At 42.7% G+C, this 18,340-nt stretch overlaps 1 protein-coding gene across 1 annotated transcript in view; it reads left to right on the top strand.

Annotated features, from left to right (window-relative positions):
* The window catches only part of AVEN (apoptosis and caspase activation inhibitor), a 584,468-nt gene that overhangs the window by 563,945 nt on the left and 2,183 nt on the right, over positions 1 to 18,340 (top strand). Inside the window, exon 4 of the mRNA XM_088456515.1 lies at positions 6,103 to 6,198. Coding sequence (XP_088312641.1) covers positions 6,103 to 6,198 — 96 coding nt within the window. The remainder of the gene's footprint in view (positions 1 to 6,102; positions 6,199 to 18,340) is intronic.

Here is an 18,340-nt window from a genome sequence, read left to right as displayed (position 1 = left end):
ACTAAGACGCAATATTCAGTGAAAAAGTCTTGCGCCATATGACGTAAAGAGGCTAAGTGTATAAGGACTCCTCTGTATTCAGCTCATGTGTGGCGGACATTGCGCGTGGCAGTCATTGCGCGTGGCCGGCATTGTATGTGGCAGGCATTGTGTGTGGCAGCAATTACGTGTGGCCGGCATTGTATGTGGCAGGCATTGTGTGTGGCAGCAATTACGTGTGGCCGGCATTGTATGTGGCAGGCATTGTGTGTGGCAGCAATTACGTGTGACAGCAATTACGTGTGGCAGGCATCTTCACAAGAGTGACAGACACATGGCAGTTTATACAGTATTCCATGAACATGCTGATAAATGTGTTTTTTACACAACCTCTTGTTTTATTTGAACGTATTTCTCTCCACTTTATCAAGTGCATATTTAAATAACAATACATAAAATCATGTTGCAGCCTGATAACACATGTAGGTAATCCCTGCAGCGTTACACGGTATTTCACCTTCATGTGTGCCTATAATTAGAATAAATAAATGTTCAAACAGATTAAGGAGTAGCAATTTACCTGTGACACGTTCCATAAAATGACATGTTGGGTTTACAATCGGAGTACGTGGTAAAATAACCATGGTTTAAATGTGCTGTACCCCCAATTTTATATTCATTCCTTTTGTGTTTGTCCAAAGTAAAATTCAGGAGATGAGTGTATCTGCCAGTGCAGGACTTAGGGGGGAATTTCTACAAGGGTGCACTAATGGCTTTACATTCTCTTTATCAGAATGATCCAGGTAAGAAATGTGATGGTAAACTGAGAACAAGATTATGATACAAATGAATAGTATTATTATATTATAGATCTTTCACTCCTGCTTCCTGTAACTGGGTGACTGGGTGGCAAAAAGGTCCTGGGTGTTGTTACATCTCCTTATATCTGGAATCCAACATGTCTGCCCCTTTGGTAATAGAAATCTCATATTCAGTTAGAGCTTCTGAAGTATAATGATTGATGGTTACATATCTTCATCGGTATGCAGTCAGGATGTCGACGTTCACTATGTCAACATTAATAAAATCAACACCACAATGTCGACTTGGACAAAATGAATTTCGACAAAGTGGAAATGTCGATGTTAGAGGGATACCTTAAGAACTGCATTGTCTACATTATCATCAACATTTCCTCAGTGTCCACATTCTGCTGAACATATTGACGTTCCCACCATTCTCATGTACAGATAATGACTGATAACATGGTCACTACTGACATTATAAACCGAAGCCGTCTTTATCATTTTCCGTCACAGTGGTCAGCAGTGGGGAATACACGTTCTTATTTTTAGCTGCAATTTGTTTCATACATATAGTCCGTGGTTGATAAATCGTCTACCAAGGTGTTGAAAAAATAAATCATGTACATGATGACCGGCCCCTGTACATTACACGTGGTCTGTAAATGACTCTGGAAGTACTGTTGGGCCCTGTAGATAAATTCATTACAGGTTGCTCTTATTTATTCCTAATCTAATAAACATTTATCAGATGAAAACTGTCAGCAATCTCTGATACGTCCCTTATTTGGGGAGTGTTTTGTCAGTTTCTATTTGTGTAATTCAGAAACATTATTTTGTTTAGTAATTATGTGCATACCACAACTACTGTAGTTTACTATAAAGTACAAGTAATGACAGATATAATCTGCTTAGTAAACATTTTGCTTTAGTTTGCAAAAATAATGCTAAAATAAGCCAACACAGCTGATCTTTTGCCTGCTGTACAGTATAAGAAGAATGGGGCTGTCTGAGGAGAAGTGTCTAATACTTTCATCACTTGTCAGCATGCTATATTCCTCTAGCACTACAGAGATAATGAGCCATTGTCATACCTTCTCCCAAACACAGATTATGTCTCTGTGTCTGCAGCCACATTGAGATGCAGCCATGTGTTTATCATTCTATATAGAGCATTCTTAACAGCCGGTTGCCCTAATGAATTTCTCTGTTTTTTAAAGTTGTATTTATTCAGCTCCCCGTGTGATTTATTTTATATTTACATATTAACAGAATCTCCAAGCTGTGTTGAAAGCCGCCTCAGTGCTCCCATTAACATATCATTAATCAGACAGGAGCACAAACAGAAAATGTTTCCATTTACACCATTTATTTGCATTTACATGCCAAACAGAGATAATGTTTTTCTGCACTGCTGGGTTGCGATGTTAAGCATTTGCGGAGCGGAGTGTGGCAGCGAGGTAAGAGGTGACTGAGGTGAGGCACGCCGCTGTGGACCATGGAGCATCATTACAGCACAGTCTCTGAGGTGTTGATCGGAGGTTCTGCGGACAGTCTGTACAGGCTGTGACTGGTGAGCTTGAAAGATTTGTGTTTATAGGTAGGACTAAAGGTTCGCATCAGGATAAATGCATTGCTTGGATAATAAGATCAAGATAAATTATATCAATAGTCAAGTCAGCTGCTCAACTTAGTTTTTACTATTTCTTTGGAAGCATTGCTTCCATATTATACTATCAGAGAAGAAATATACACTATATATTTTACTATGTATACCAGTATTTATTGTATGGTTGTTACACACAAATCCCATGATGTCTGTAACATATTCTGCATGCTGAAGTCTAAGGGATAATATGTTTAGCAGGATTCTCTCTGGTTTTCTGAGTACATTTTGCGACACAGACCAAGGACCTCATTCAGACCCGCACGCTAGATGCGATCGCTCACATCCAGCGTATGCAAATTTGTCAAAGGGACAGCATGGGAAGCGATCGCTCTGTGTATGCAGACACCCATAAGCGTATGTTGAGACACCCACTAGTGCACGTCATCTCCAGGAAGTGTATTAAAAAACATTGGTACATCGAGCACTATCGGTAGCGATCGCAGTGCTTGTGGTTGCCTTACCCTGCCACAAGCATTGCGAGCACTTCAGTGTAAAACACAGGCATGTGACGTGTACTATGACGCTGCCTGTTAATTATGCACGCCTTAAAAACGGCGTTGAAACACTGAGGCATGCCTGCGTTCACACCTCCACGCCCCCGTTATTAGTGTCCTGCTCCTGTTACCCACCCACAAACGGCCTCTCCTGTCACTCATTTCACTGGGCTGTCTTTGCTGGGCGAGTGAGCGGGCTGCGATCGCACAGAGTAGTTTGCGTACGCGCAGAACGAAGCATGTGCAAAGCATCGGGCCGCTTGCGAGCGGGTCTGAATCAAGCCCCAAGCCCCTATATTTTGATTAAAGCCCCCTCTATTCTGTGCCAATAAGTATTGCACTTGTCTCTAGGCATAAAAAATAATACTGATATCCGCAATTAAATCCCTGCATATACTATATAGATGTGATGTGTATTTTATATAAAACATGTATCTTATACATGAAGCCACAATATACTTTACACGGTTTCTACTGTCATTCATTTGGCAATATATAAATGAACTCTTGCTTTGCTATCAGATTAAGTGGCACTAATGAGTGTAAACCGAGAAGCTGGCACATTAGAAACGTATTACCATAACTGATAGTTTTAATATCAATTCTTTCCCATCTTACACTTGTTGCATTTGCCTCTTGATTTGATTGATGATGTGACAAATCTTTTTCTCTAACAGGGGGCTATTATTTGTCCATAATTGCTGCTTGTTCTCCACACTCTGTCTGACAGCAAAAGCCTGGGCTGTAGTGAAATGGTAACATGTTGCTGTCACGTGTCCGGAAAGAAAGGAATTGTTAGTAAATATCCATGCTTGTGCAGACAGTCACTGCTGTCACCAGCATCTACAACATGCTGTATACAAATGTTTATATTCCTTTTTATGGTTTTAGTTCCATTTGACAATGTCAGCAGTTGTACGTTTAAGAAACATTTTACGCACCGTCCAGTAGAATAGAAGGACAATTCATATCTACTACTTATTTATCCCACTACACAAAAGGACTGGTGGATCTGCTTGTGCTGTAGGGATGGGTAAGAGTTAAGATGAAATGTGAGTGACTCACCAACCTGCAGTAACTGCTCTAAAATAGCTCCTGTATCTCCCTCTGAAATGTGGCTATCAGTTGTGAGATAAAATAGCTCCATCCAGATCTATGTCTTGTGAAATGACAACATGAGCAGGTCGCAGCAATCAGCCAAGTCCAGGTTGAAAGAGCATGAACATGTTTAGAGGAGAAGAGATCCCTTAATACAGTAACTACTGCACAGCTGAACTGTTCTCAAGCAGGTTGTGCATAATGGTGTAAGTTAAATATAGCTTAGCAAAACATACCTGGGACTTTATTTAACATAGATGCACATATATAAATCCATAGAGGCTGTGCAAAGCATCATGATTCTTTAGGCAGCGTTCTACCCCTACAACCCACTTAATCACCTCCTTATGGTATGTATAGTGCTCACTATAGTGTAGCATCCAGGTATTACTTGGTCGGTCTATAGGCATTAATACTACAGTCAGTCATTTCAAGGCATGGAGATGAGTGCGGTCTTGAAGAATAATTAAAAAACAATAACATTAGACAGGATAACATATATTCATAAAATCAAGGGCTTTAATTAACTTACGTGCTTTGGATGTCACCTGTGGCAGATACTCAGCTAGGTGCCCCTTACCGAGTAGATAGTAATCACTCTCTACCTATATGACAATCATATAATGCAGAGCAGCCCCCATACAATATATAGAGCATCGCAGTGACTGCAATATAATGCAGAGAACATCACAGTGACTGCCATGTAATATTGAGAGCATTAGTGACCACCATATAATACAGAGAGGAGCAAAATGACCACCATATAATGCAGAGTCTATCACAGTGATTGTCATATAATACAGATAGTATCAGTACCCTCCTTCCCTGTGTATGTATATCTTGTACCGATTATGGCGAGACAGTCCTCATTTGGTTAAACTATTTTTAGATAATAAGAGAAATTTTAGAATAGGCCATGAGAGCGCCTCAGCAGCACATCTACCATTTATTGACACTGTGCGTCTGTCATTGGGTAACGGTCTGTGTTGTCTGCAACATTTTGTATCTTCAGATTAATCCTAGAGTGATGGGAACTACTCTAGCTAAATGCAGACTGGATGAATGAGCATATAAGCTTAAGTGTTCTAAAAAGTATAATTTAGAAGGAAGCAGGTCAAAATGAGGGCGCCAGAAATGCGTTGCTGTGCTTGGTGGTGCTCGAAGAGCCCTCATATGTGTGTCTGATTTCCTAATAGTCCTACAACTTTGTAAAATAATCAGGACACCTATAATGGGTTGGGTACGAGATGCCGGTGCTCGGGATCCCGGTGGTAAGAATCTCGGTATCCTAACCCTAAACCTCCCTCCCTGGTGCCTGAACCTAACCTCCCCCACTAGTGGCTAAACCTAACCTCCCCCTCCCCGCACCCTAAACCTAAACCTTCCCTTAGTGCCTAACCTCTAACAGTAGCCCTCCTCCTAAAACCGCTACTTTCCTTCTGGATTCCGGCAGACGGGATGACTGTGCCGGGATTCTGACAAGTATCTGGATTCCAGCGCCGGCATTCTGAGCGCCCGAATCCCCGCGGTCGGGATCATTACCGCATCCCCCTATAATAACATCATCAAGCTGGACAAATAATGCAGCATTATTATTACAGTCTGGGCAAGCCCCAGGTCATCAAGCTCATTTTCTGTTTCACAAATGTGGAGGTCCTGCATGCAGCAAGAACTTCTATAGCAGGAGCTAATTTATAACATCAAACATTTTATCACAAAATGTTCAAGATCATTAAATCACAATAATAATTCTGGGTACAAATAGGCATATTGTTCCTAACTTGCCTCTATTGGCCACTCATCCATCCAGACTCGCTGGCTTTATAGCATGAATATATCCATGGTCCTGCCAATCTTATTTATATTTGGCAGTATTCTAAGGCGAGGTGGCATAGTATGGCATTAATGTGTATGTGGTTCTGCATGATTGAGGCCTATACAGATAGCATATAGAACTGTGCCTAGAAATACAATTATTGCTATAAGAACATTATTGACAGGACTATATGACTGCTGCCTCTACACTTGTGTCACTGCTGTCATCATCTTCTCATTGTAGGATTCCTCTGTATATTTGGATTCCCAGTCTCTGGTGAAGGCCCTACAGGAGCTTCCTCTCCATCTCCGACTGAATATTGAAGCTGATCTCGTTCAGGTAATTCCCACTTTATTTTGTACAAAGGTGCTGTGACGAGATATTCATCAGAGTATAATCATTTCTTGGATTAAATTATGGTGAAGTTAATTCTCTTTATAATCAATTTCTAAACATCCACCATCCCCGAGACACTAAATGAAGAAAATGCAGTGCTATTTGATTTTAATAAAAGCATTTTTATTAACATGTCTGATATGAAGCCGCAGGCTGTGTGATGGATGATGTGTTATCATCAGATCTTACAATTGCAGACTGTCGTTGACATTTCAGTACATCATAAGAGAATGTCTCTATTCTCACAAGAGAACAATCCCATTGTAGCTCATGCGTCCTCAGTGTCCTTGTCCCTACATTTGTAATGGTCTCACAAACATGCTTGCTTTATCATTGGGCCTGATTCATTACAGATTATGGCTGCGATTATGCATGCAGATTTGCTGCGAAAATATGTTAATGAATGCAATCGCAAAGCCGTCGCACAGCCAGCATAGAGACGTCCACTACCACTATGTCACATCCGTAAGGCCTCCCCGACCTGCGTATACATCGGGAACATCGAGTAACATCGGCCCCTCCCGCACAATTACAACAGGTCTGACCTTACTCAGAAATTGCTAACCTCATCGCACGCAGTGAGTACACAAGCTGCGTATGCCGACGCAGTGTCTAATTTATGCACACCCATGCAACTGCGTTCAAATGGACAGGCATGCCTGCATTTCTCCAACCACTCCTCCCGTCACCACCCCCAAACGCTGACGTCCCTTCCCGTGATCTGCGGTGGCTTTGTATCTGCATAGGTGATCGCAATGCCAACTCATGCACACGCACTGCAATGCATACGCACGCACAGTAACCACCATCGGCCGTTCTGCGTACGCTGTTGCAGTTGCGATCCGTAATGAATCAGGCCCATTGTGAGAAGTCCTGGCTCCTACCACCGGTATACTGTTCCTTGTAATTCGGGGGCTAAAACTGGGAAGAATAATTGAATGGATTGTACTACTACAGCTAGGACCCAAGTATCGCCCATATTCATTGTGCTAGTTGTCCTGACGTCTCCAGTTCTTCTGCCTCCTCCCTCTGTTTCCTGGTAATTACTCTATAATAAATTAAACCATAAATATTTCGGACTACTTGTCTAAATTGTGTTTATGCAACTCCACCTTCAATCTTGTGGTTCCTTGCACTTCACATCTGTCTCCATACATATACTGGCCTCAGGAGGAGTGAGTCACATACTGATTACAAGCATGCAACGAGAGGAACATGCTCCGCCACCTGCAGTAGAGCACAGCGGTGACATCTGGAGGCTCAGGGAAGAGAGGACGGTTCTACAGGGAGCCTGAAGTGGGTCTCAGAACAGTTCTCTTTGGTCTTTGTCTCCTTGTGCCACCCACTAGCAAACCTTACAATGATGTCACACTATATGGAGAAGTAGCAGTGGCCACATAAGAGACATAGGGGAAGTGTCGGGTGCTGCATGCTTACAGTTACGGTGTATTAAAAATGACCAGGCCATGAAGCCTTAAGCACAATTTTAAATAATTTCCTCCATCGGAGCCTTACTGACGTGCTTACCTCGCCTGCTTGATGGATGCTCATGGTGGATTGGATATCAACAAGTATCACGATCCAGCACCTTTCTAGTTTCACTCTCACAATTGAGTCACTAAATGAAGTCTTGGTTTTGTTTGCCTATAAATTACAATCCTTTCCAATGGCGCTTCCATCTGAGGGGAACCCATGATTATTCTATTTCCCGATAATTGTTATCCTATTCGTGTTGCTGTTTATTTTCTACTTTTAGATTAGCTACATATTTGTCAATGGTAAAGTACAATATAGTGACCATCAGTTCAGTTTATATGGTGACATTTAACACTTAATGAATGGAGGTCAGTGTAGCTATTAACAGTTTTATTCTGTATAGTCTAAGTTTTCATTTGCAAAAATATCTGATAAAATGTTATTCCTTTTTCTTCCTTATCTGGAGAACACTGATGCTGAAATATGAGGGAGGGGCTGAGGAGTAGGCACTAAAATGGTTAATAAGCTGAAATAAACTGAAAAAGTAATTTTTATTAGTGCCTGTATGAGAGACACGAAGATATGTATAAGGCAGTGGTTCCCAAACTTTTTTGAATCACGGCGCCCTAGTGTATCAGCATTGTTTTCACAGCTCCCCTAAGGCGAAAAGTTTATTATTGAGAAATTCAGAAAAAAATGTAGTGAAGTAGTAAAGAGAAGTAAATTGTGCTTAGCTGTCATCCTTAGGATCAGTTATGTGGTGCTGGACAGGTTTGAGCTTCTGTTTGTCAACATATTTATATTACATTGACCATAAATAATTTGATTTGCTGCTGGACCACCAACCTGAGGCACACAGGGCCTGATTCAGAGCCGGACGATCTTTGAGAGCACTCGCTCTGAATCAGGGCGTCCCTTTTTTTTTTTTTAAAAAAGACGGCCTCCTGGTCGCTCACATAGCTTATGCGAGCGGCCAGGTGATGGTCGCGATGGTCAAGACCATCGGGCTTGCGACGAGACCCTTGTGGTAGGGTCTCGTGGCCACAAGCCCTAATAGAGCAGGAAGTCCACCTACTGACATCACGAGTGATATTAGTAGGGCCGCCCACAAACGGCAGGAACACCTCCTGTGCCCAGCCACCCCCCTGCCTGCCCCCAAAACGGGGCAAGCTGTCAATCATCATCAACAGCTGCCCCGCTTTGGTGCGAGACCCGTAGCGATGGAGCGCCCATCGCTGGCCTGGTCTCGCGCATGCGCACGCTGGAGCCGGCTCTGGTGCGCGCATGCGCAGTGGGGGACCATCGACCCGCTTGTGAGTGCTGTGCGCTTGCAAGCGGGTCTGAATCAAGCCCACAGTTTGGGAACCACTGGTATAGGGCTTTTATTTCTAGCCTTGTTGTTTTTTCTTAACTTAGGTGCCTGAATACTCTTATAGGATCAGGGTGCAGAAGAGCTGTAGCCGGCATATGTCTTTCCCCCACCGCCTCCAGCTTTGGGCACCAGACACTGGGAACCTTTGCTACTAATACTAGTCTTGCGCCCCCCCCCCCACGCATGGTGCTGTTTCCCAGATGCTACGGCCTATACATAACGAATGCCACAGTTTAATTAGGTAATGGTGGGTGGCCGAGCAGCATATTTACAAAACACAGGGTCCGGTGTGCTCTACTCCAGCTCAGGAGGGGAGCAGGAGGCAATGAGAAAGTCGAGTGCTTACCATAATGATTGGGCACCGTCTGTTAATGGTGGCTGCCATCTTGCCCACACTCCCAGGAAGTTTGTGTGGGAGATCCTTCCAGGTCAGATGATTTCTGGCTACTTCCCAGAGCTACTTGAAAAGGAAGACCGCTACTCTGCTGCATGCTGAGGAGTCTGAAGAGCACTTATAATTGGTTTGCTACATTTTTGAGAGTTAGCTTGTAATAGAGTAGTTTTTTTCTTCTTTTTCTCTTTTGTTTGTTTCTTTTTTTCTTTTCTTTTTCTTTGTTATGGTTTGTCTGATATAGATTGCAAGTTCAGGCAAGCTAATTAGTATTTAAAAGGATACTGTCAAATTGTATTGATTTGATAAAAAAAACAAAGAGGGGAATGCAGTTTACAGACACTGGTTTTGTGTTCTTGTCTTGTGAGTGTACCAGTAGTTGTGACGGTATGTCTGCAAAGGGAGATAAACCTCCCAAAGCCAAGCAGGGGGCTGCACATCTGGTACATTATACATGTTTTAAATGCTCTGCCAAACTCCTAAAAAGGAGTAAGGATCAGGTGGCCCTTTGTACAGATTGTGAGGCTGAGGCGCCTGGTCAGCGCTCATCCTAGGACACTCCACCAGAGGAGATGTTACCAGCTTGGGCGAAGTTAATGGCCCAGTCCATTGGAGACTTAGCAAACGAGGTACAGAATGTCCGTAGCCAGGCTGAGGTAAGTGCTTCAGTTCCCTCGGCTCTGCAGCAGGCTCCATCTTCTCAGTCTCCTTCCTCTGCGATAGTCAGTAATCCTGTAGATATGGGGTTAGCTTTACAGATATATAGACTCTCTAAGATCTGTTCATCATTAGAAGCGGTCCTGGGTTTGACTGGGACTGGTGTCCGTAAATGCCACCCTCCATAGACACTGCATTTCCCTTGGGAAGATGATTCAGAGGGATCCTCTGCCGAGGAAGGGGAGGTGATCGATCAGAACAGGCTAGCCCTTTCCATTTGAGAAGACAGTCCTCCTTTCCAGTTTCCAGTCTGGGAGTTACAGAGCTTATTCAGGCCACCCAACAGACCCTGAAGATTGAGGATGAGGAGCCTTATGCCTCAGCAGCTCCTTAAGGATTATTTAAGAGAAAGAAGAGCAGGTGTGGTTTTGGTCGACTACAGACTTTTGGGTTAGAGGGGTTCATTCCAGAGGTTACATCTTGGACCTAGAGGGCCCACGTCCCCATCAATACTTTACAACCCCTCTTCCTAGGAATCTACTCAGGAGAGGGGCACTGATGGGTGCAATTCACAATCTTCTGACTTCAGGAGTTGTGATCCCAGTCACGGTACATCATAGCGGGGTTCTATTCAAACCTCTTTCTAGTACAAAAAGGGGACAGTTCTTTTTATCCCTTCTTAAACTTAAAAAAGCTCAACTTACGCTTAAGAGCGCAGAAGTTCAAAATAGAATCCATACGCGCCATAATTGCTTCCAGGGAAGAGGGGGAATTACTTGTGTCCCTCGACATCAAGGACGTGTATCTGCACGTTCTAATTTGGGATCAAGATCACAAACTCCTTCATTTTGTCATAGGATCCCTTCAGTTTCAAGCCTTAGCCCTTCGAACTTTCTATCACGCCAAAATCATAGCACCAATTGGTAGCTATGCTGCGTTGTCAGGGAATTATGGTAATTCCCTACCTAGATGACCTGCTGGACAAAGCACCATCATCAGATCTACTCAGCGCTGATTGCAGGTTGTTATGTCAACACTGGAATTCCACAGCTGAACTAAGGATTCTGCCTTTGAACCTCTATATACCCCTGCCTATACCTTCTAATATCCTTCCTATAAACCTCTAAGGATGACGCTAATTTGCGTACAGTCATCCAGTAAATAAAGACTCCAGACCTAGAACATGTGGTTCCAAAGCACAAAGTATTATTCAAGTAAAAGTACAGCAGTTACATGCTATGATCCTCATATAATCTTAGCCTAAAGAGATTATACAGACCGAAGTACAATTATACATATGCAGCGCTCTCTTGTCCAGATGTTAAGCATCAGCAAGAAACCCCTCGTCAATCAGCATTCAGCACAAAGACTAGGAACCCAGGGTCAGCACACATATTTATACCCCCCAGAAATAAACAACACAATAGAGAAGTTTGTTGCTAATGCCATTGGTCCTAAAGGAGAGGGCATATGCTACAAGGCATTTAACAGGTTGATTCAAATAGACACAACCCAGCCTCTAACAACTGGGGGTCTCTGGTTTCCTGCCTCATGCAACATCCTAACAGTTGTTCATATTATGTACATTTTGTTGCTTGAAGTCTCTGCGGTCCATAAATTGAGAATGCATGATGTGATCTCCACACCGATGCTACCGGAATACTGTCGAAAGAGTACGCATCAGTACAATACCAATCACGGCTTACTTATCATGTATAAAACCTTAGTTACGAAATAACCTTTATTTCATAGCAATTATAGTAAATGTGCATACTTGAGTCTTACACATTACATATTCACATAAAAGGTTTAAGGTAGAAGTATACGGGGTGTGATGTAAAGACGCTAGTTAACTTGGGGAAGATGCGTGCGCATGAAGCTAATAAACAGCGTTTTCATACAGGATCTTATGCATTCGCTAATATGTGACTAGTTAACAGCGCAATTGTGCGTATTAATGTGTGTATGAGAAATGGTGCACTTAAATCTCACTTAAACTAAGTGAACACCTAACAGTGTGGAATGCTGAGCCTTATAGTTCCACACGTCCCCCTCTCTCAGCTTCCCAGGCTCAAAAGTACAGTCCTTTGTTCTCCCAGGTTCTTGTGTAAATGCAAATTAGCACAGCTACAAGACCCAAACCTCAGATAACACTCTTGGCTTTGAAGATGTAGGAAGCCTGCTAATGTAAGGTGCTACAAACGACCCTCTTGCTGTATTCGAGCAGGGCCACCTGGAGTGAGAGCAGCCGTTATGTCCATGAAGCTTGTCTTCACAGACTAGTTGTCACATGGCCATTTGCTCTGTTTAGCTAATGCAATCCAATTTTGACATACTGTACAGCCATTTCTGAAATATATCTTTATGGGGAATTATAATAATATACACTTTATCCAAAGCACCCAAACTACGTAAAGTCATGAAATGGGCTTTTGGTGAATCGCCGTAACTTATGGCGATGGTCACAGATGCAATTGCATGATGCTAATAGTAATATCGCCACATGTACTAAAGTGTGAGTTTATCTAAAATAGTGCTTAGGCGCCATTCGCAAAATGGCGTCTTGCGATCTCATTTCCAAGATGGCGTCTTGCGGCCAGTCGCAAGATGGTGTCGCTGCGATTCAATTTTAAACTGATCTTGTCTCAGCCAATAATCCAGCTTCGACAGATCCCTCAACCCGCCCAAATTCAATCTGTTCCCAGCTCAGAGAATGTTTTTTCTTGTCCTACTCTTCATCACTTCATGTGGATGGGTGTTTCTGCCAAGAGACAAGATCAGGGAATTGCACTCTCTGGTACGGGTCCTTTTAGGTCTTCACTGGGTGTCCATACTGCGCTGCATGCAGCTACTGGAAAAGATTGTGGCCACATTTGAGGTAGTTCCTTTTGCACGCTTCTACTCCAGGCCCCTTCAGCATTTTATCCTTCAGTGTTGGAGGAAGGGGAATCCTTGCCTAGAATGGCAACTGTCTCCACTGTCCATACAATCCCTGGTTTGGTGGCTTTTCATTCCAACCTATCCAGAGGTTGTCACAACAGACACCAGTCTTCAGGAATGGGGTACAGTGACTCTTGGGTTCCAGGGTGTTTGGTCACTGGAAGAGAGGACACTTTCTATCAATGTGCTAGAAATATGAGCAGTTTGGTATGTTTTGGTTCAAGCACAGCAATTCCTCAGGGACAGGGTCCTCAAATCTTATTGGACAATGCCATGGCTGCGGTATACATCAACTGACAGGAAGGAAACAAGAATCCTCCGGCTATGGGCCGAATTCAATCAGTCGTGAAAAGTGCCATTTGGAGAAAAATTTTTTGCCGATTTGCGCTTTTCGCCTGATTTGAACGTAACTCCGTATTTAATTCCCCGGAGTTTTCGGCTAGGCGAAAACTCCATAGGCAACAACAGGCAAAAAAAGTTTCTCCAGCAAAAGGTAGGTGAAAAGAAGTGCAAAATCCATATTTTGGAGTACAAATGTGGGGACTTTGTTCAGAACCCTTTTGACACCCCCTCTTTATGACTAATTAGGCAAAAAAATTATCTTAATTCACACCATAAAAGACATGTATTTTTTAGGGCAATAATTTTAAAAGTGTTTGAAAATGGGTAAAAAGTGGGGTGCCTGATATTTTGGGGAGCTATATGGATGAGACAGGTGTTTTTGAGATTGCAGGAGGCTGCAGCAGGTGTATTTTTGAGATTTTTTAAATCTTCAGTTTAGAGACATCAAAATATACTACATGTATACATGTACCCCAAATTTAACTATGGTACTTATTTTTCAGAAAAAAACATTGCTTTCTATAATTTTTCCACACATATGCAAATATGCATATAACAGCCCTTTGTAAAAAAATAAGTTCACTGAATACTTTTATTAGGGCTACTACTACTATTCTATATTGATTCCCAGGGTCACTGAAGCTTTTTATGGGGTACAGACTGATTTCCCCCCCCAAAAAATATATCCTTTTTGCTAGTTTCACTTTGTAAAACATTCGCCTATCCGCATTTTTTGCCTGTCTTACAATTGAATAGGGCGAAAAGCTGGGACGCGCATGGAGAAAACATTGCAACAAAACAGGCGAATGAGGCGAATTCAATCCGCTTTTCATGGCTAATTGAATTCGGCCCTATGTCGGAGACTGCCCAAATCTATAGATGTGCAGAAAGGTTTGTACCGGCCATATCAGTCACCAGAACATATTCAATTAGATTGTGGAGAGATGGGGTCTGCAGGACATAGACCTCATGGCATCCAGGTTGAACATGAAGCTTGCAAAGTAAGGGATGGGGTCCAGGGATCTGCAGGCAACCCTGGTGGATGCTTTGACAGCCAGGTGGTCCTTCCACTTTGGAAATCTGTTTCTGCCTACCCCCATGCTTCCGCATGTTATCAAGCAGAACAATCAAGAAAAGACTCATGTTTTTCTAATAGATTGTACAAGGAGGTTATGGTACTTAAATCTTTCATCTCTAGTGGTCGAACAGCCATGGTGGCTGCTGCTGCGGGACAATCTGCTATATCAGGGTCCATTCCTTCATCCAGATGTACCTCAATTGGCTTTAACAGCATGGCACTTGAGACCAGTCTCTTGAGGTCCAGCCGTTTTGCAGCCGTTATCCAAACTTTACTCCAGACACGTAAATCATCCACATCAATTTTTTACCATATGGTGTGCAGATATTACATCCGATGGTGTGAGAGTCGTGGGATTTTGGCACCTCGGTTCTGCTTGCCATGTCTGCTCTTTCCTACAGGACAGATTGTCCAACGATCTCCGTCTCTCTTCTCTGTGGAGGGAGGGTTTGGCCTTATCTCCAGGGCCAGATTAATAATGGGGCGGATGGAGCTACAGCTCCAGGCCTCCACAAAAAAATAGGCCCATCAACATGACAGCATGATTACCAGCTGCCTAACTAGCAATAAATAGTTTTTCTAGTTTTCCCCCTAAAAACAAAAATATGCAATTTTTGTATTTCTATGTAGTTAGGGAGACATAGGGCCTGATTCAGAGCCGCTCGCAAAAAGCGAGCGCTCGCTCTGAATCAGGGCGGCGCATGTTTTTTTTGTTCGGCCTCCTGGCCGCTCGCTAATCTGTGGGTGACCACATGATGGTCGCGACCATCGGGCTTGCGATGAGACCCTTGTGGAAGGGTGTCGTCCGTCACAAGCCCCAGTGAGCTTCCGGCTCTAATAGACTCATGATGTCAGTGTGGGCCGCCCCCAAACGGCAGGCATTCCTTCGGGAACACCTCAATTTGGCCAGCCACACCCCCCGACACGCCTACCAAACGGGGCGAGCAGCGTCGATCAACATCAACAGCCGCCCCTTTTGTATGCGAGCTCCGGAGCGTACGCACTGCCCGGCCATCGACCCGCTTGCGAGAGGGTCTGAATCAGGCCGAGAGTGTTCATAGTGTAGGAGTGTACACACCATGGTGACTTTGATCACACCCACACAGCACCGATCACAGCTCTTCCCCTTCTCAGTGTAGGCCCTTGAACATTTTCAGCTCCAGGCTCATGTGGGCCTTAATCCGGCCCTGGCCTTATCTATACTCTTTCAGAGGCGCCTTGCATTTTTCCCGGACATTTGAATTTTCATGCGGGGGGTATTTCATATCCAACCACCTTATGTTCTGCCTGTTCCACCGTGGGACCTTAATTTAGCATTGGCACAGGCTCCTTTTGAGCCACTTGAATCAGTGGAATTGCAGTGGCTAACTTGGAAGTTAGCTTTTCTCTTGACCATTTCCTCAGCTCGCAGGGTTTCAGAGTTGGCAGCGTTGTCAGCCAGCTCTCCCCTTTTAATTTTTCATGCAGACTGGCCGGTTCTCTGAACTTGACTGTTCTTAATCCTAAAGTGGTTTAACTTTTTCACCTTAATCAGGAAATCGTTGTTCTAGTCTTGCATCCATCTGATCCAGAGAGTATTCTCCTAAATCTGGATATGGTACGAGCACTCTGGATATATGTGGATAGGACTGCTGCTTTCTGTAAGATGGACTGTCTATTAGTGCTTTATGATGCTCATAAAAGAGGCTGGCCAGTATAAAGCATTCTGTTGGTTGTTGGATTACTTTAACCATCAAGAAGGCTTATGTAGCTGTGGGTGAGTCTATTCCAGATCCCATTTGGGCTGTGAGTGCTTCTAGGGCAGTTCAGCAGGGTGCCTTGGTTGAACAACAGTGCAGGGTGGCCACCTAGTATTCGGTAGACACGTTTACCAAATGTCATAATTTCCAAATTTTGTGGCCAAGGATGCAAGTTTTACTCACAAGGATTTGCGTATGGCCCGGCCTCTGCGTGATCCCCCTCCCTCTTGCTTTGGGAAGTGCCAAATTTAGTGTTTTCCAGATAATGATGAAAGAGGAGTTGATTTTACTGTAAGAAAATCCTCTGAGTCTATCTGGGAAACAATGAGTTGGTGTGTGTTGTGATTTATATGTTGTTTTTTTCTATTTCCCTGTTTTCTTCTCTGGCTTTGCTAGTAAGACAAGGGAAGGAGAGGGTATAAGAGAGAGGGAGTTTCAGCTTATTAACCATTTTAGTGCCTACTCCTCGGCCTCTCCCTCATATCCCAGCATCAGTGTTCCCCAGATGGACTCAGAGGAATCGATTTTACAGTAAGAAATTCCTCTTATTGTTTCTTTTCCTGACAAATATAGATTTATTTTAGGGCTATAAAGGCCATAGTTGATGAAAATGGTAAAACAGTACTGCACCAAAACACGTACTAAATATGTGTATTTTTTAAGTTTAAGGAAAGCTACAGGGGCTACATGTGGGGATGTTTTTACCTTTTTGTTCTTCTAATTTAACTAATTTTATGTATTATAATTTGTTTACTTTTGTTATTATTCTTATTATAGTTTCCCCCAATAGGTCAGACCAGACCTTGGGTTATACAATACAGTATATTGTAATTACAGCACCTGATTCTTCTATGTGGAACTAATACAAACAGATTAAACATATTTATATTACTATATTTCTACACTGACCACTAATCTGTGTTTGGATCCACTGAAAACCTGATGCTCAACAATTGTTCATAATGGTTCCCAGTGTGAATCCACCATTTTATGCATGCATAGGAATAACACAGTGATTAAACATAAAACAGTTTATTTGGAAGCATGGTGCAAGTATTTTTATAAACTAAATTCTTTCAGTCCTTATGGCATAGCACACATCATCAGCAGTATAATAGATGGTACAGTAGTTGGAATTTTCAAAAACATTTTTATAAAGTTTAATGTCATTAAATCATATCTGTGCTGTGGTGTATTGACTCTGTACCCTCTTTGCTTTATCTATAATGTTTGCTTTTGAGTTTTTTCTTTTGCAGGTTTTGGTGTGTTAAAAATTAAATATACAGATGTGTCCTTATACACAGTGTCTTTACGCCATACGGTGCAAGATGCCCGACAGGACTGAGATGCTCCGAGATTAGTAGCGTTCACAGTGTACCAGAGACACTAGACTGCAACTTATACCGCACAGGAATTGGTTTTACACACATACAAGGTCGCAGATTAAGCACAATAGAACTTGACGCGAGGAAAAGCCGTGCCCACTCATATCAGAGCCCTTTTTACACCGATTCAGACTTAATCACACACAGATGTACAAATGTTGCAGATCCCAGTGGTCTGCTATGCTAGCAATTCGTCATTGTCACTTTCAGTAGTTTAATTTGTGCGAATAAGACGCACAGTTTGAGTAAAAAGACGTTCGGCGTCTTTTTTTCAGTGCACCAGGGCTGGTGCACTGAAAGGGGCTATTCGATGCGACTGAAGCGACAATATAAAAGGACACATCTGTAACAGGTGCATTTTGTATTTCAATACTTTTTACTAGGGTGATTATGTAATAGGTACCGATTTTACGGGACTGGCGGTTTTAGGTGAGATTGCCCCCTACACTTAAAGCATTAGTCAGTTATAAGACTAAACTAGCCTTATAATTGATTGCCGCTTTAAATTTAGTTAAACGCATTGAAATCCTGCCAGTTCCGTAGGATCAAAACATATTATATTATTGATGATAGTGTGTCTATGCAATCTTATAATGTAGCAGTAACAAACTTTGCAATGATCAGTCTTTTAGAAAAGAGATGTTTTGGAGTTGAAAAAATATTTTAAAGGCATTTTATAATTTTTTTATTGCAGATATGATGAAA

The sequence above is a fragment of the Taudactylus pleione genome, unplaced genomic scaffold (genome assembly GCF_031769625.1).
Source record: "Taudactylus pleione unplaced genomic scaffold, aTauple2 ptg000707l, whole genome shotgun sequence".
Taxonomy (NCBI): Eukaryota; Metazoa; Chordata; class Amphibia; order Anura; family Myobatrachidae; genus Taudactylus; species Taudactylus pleione.
The sequence above is the reverse complement of the archived record's forward strand: the minus strand, read 5'-3'. Positions and strand labels throughout refer to the sequence as shown.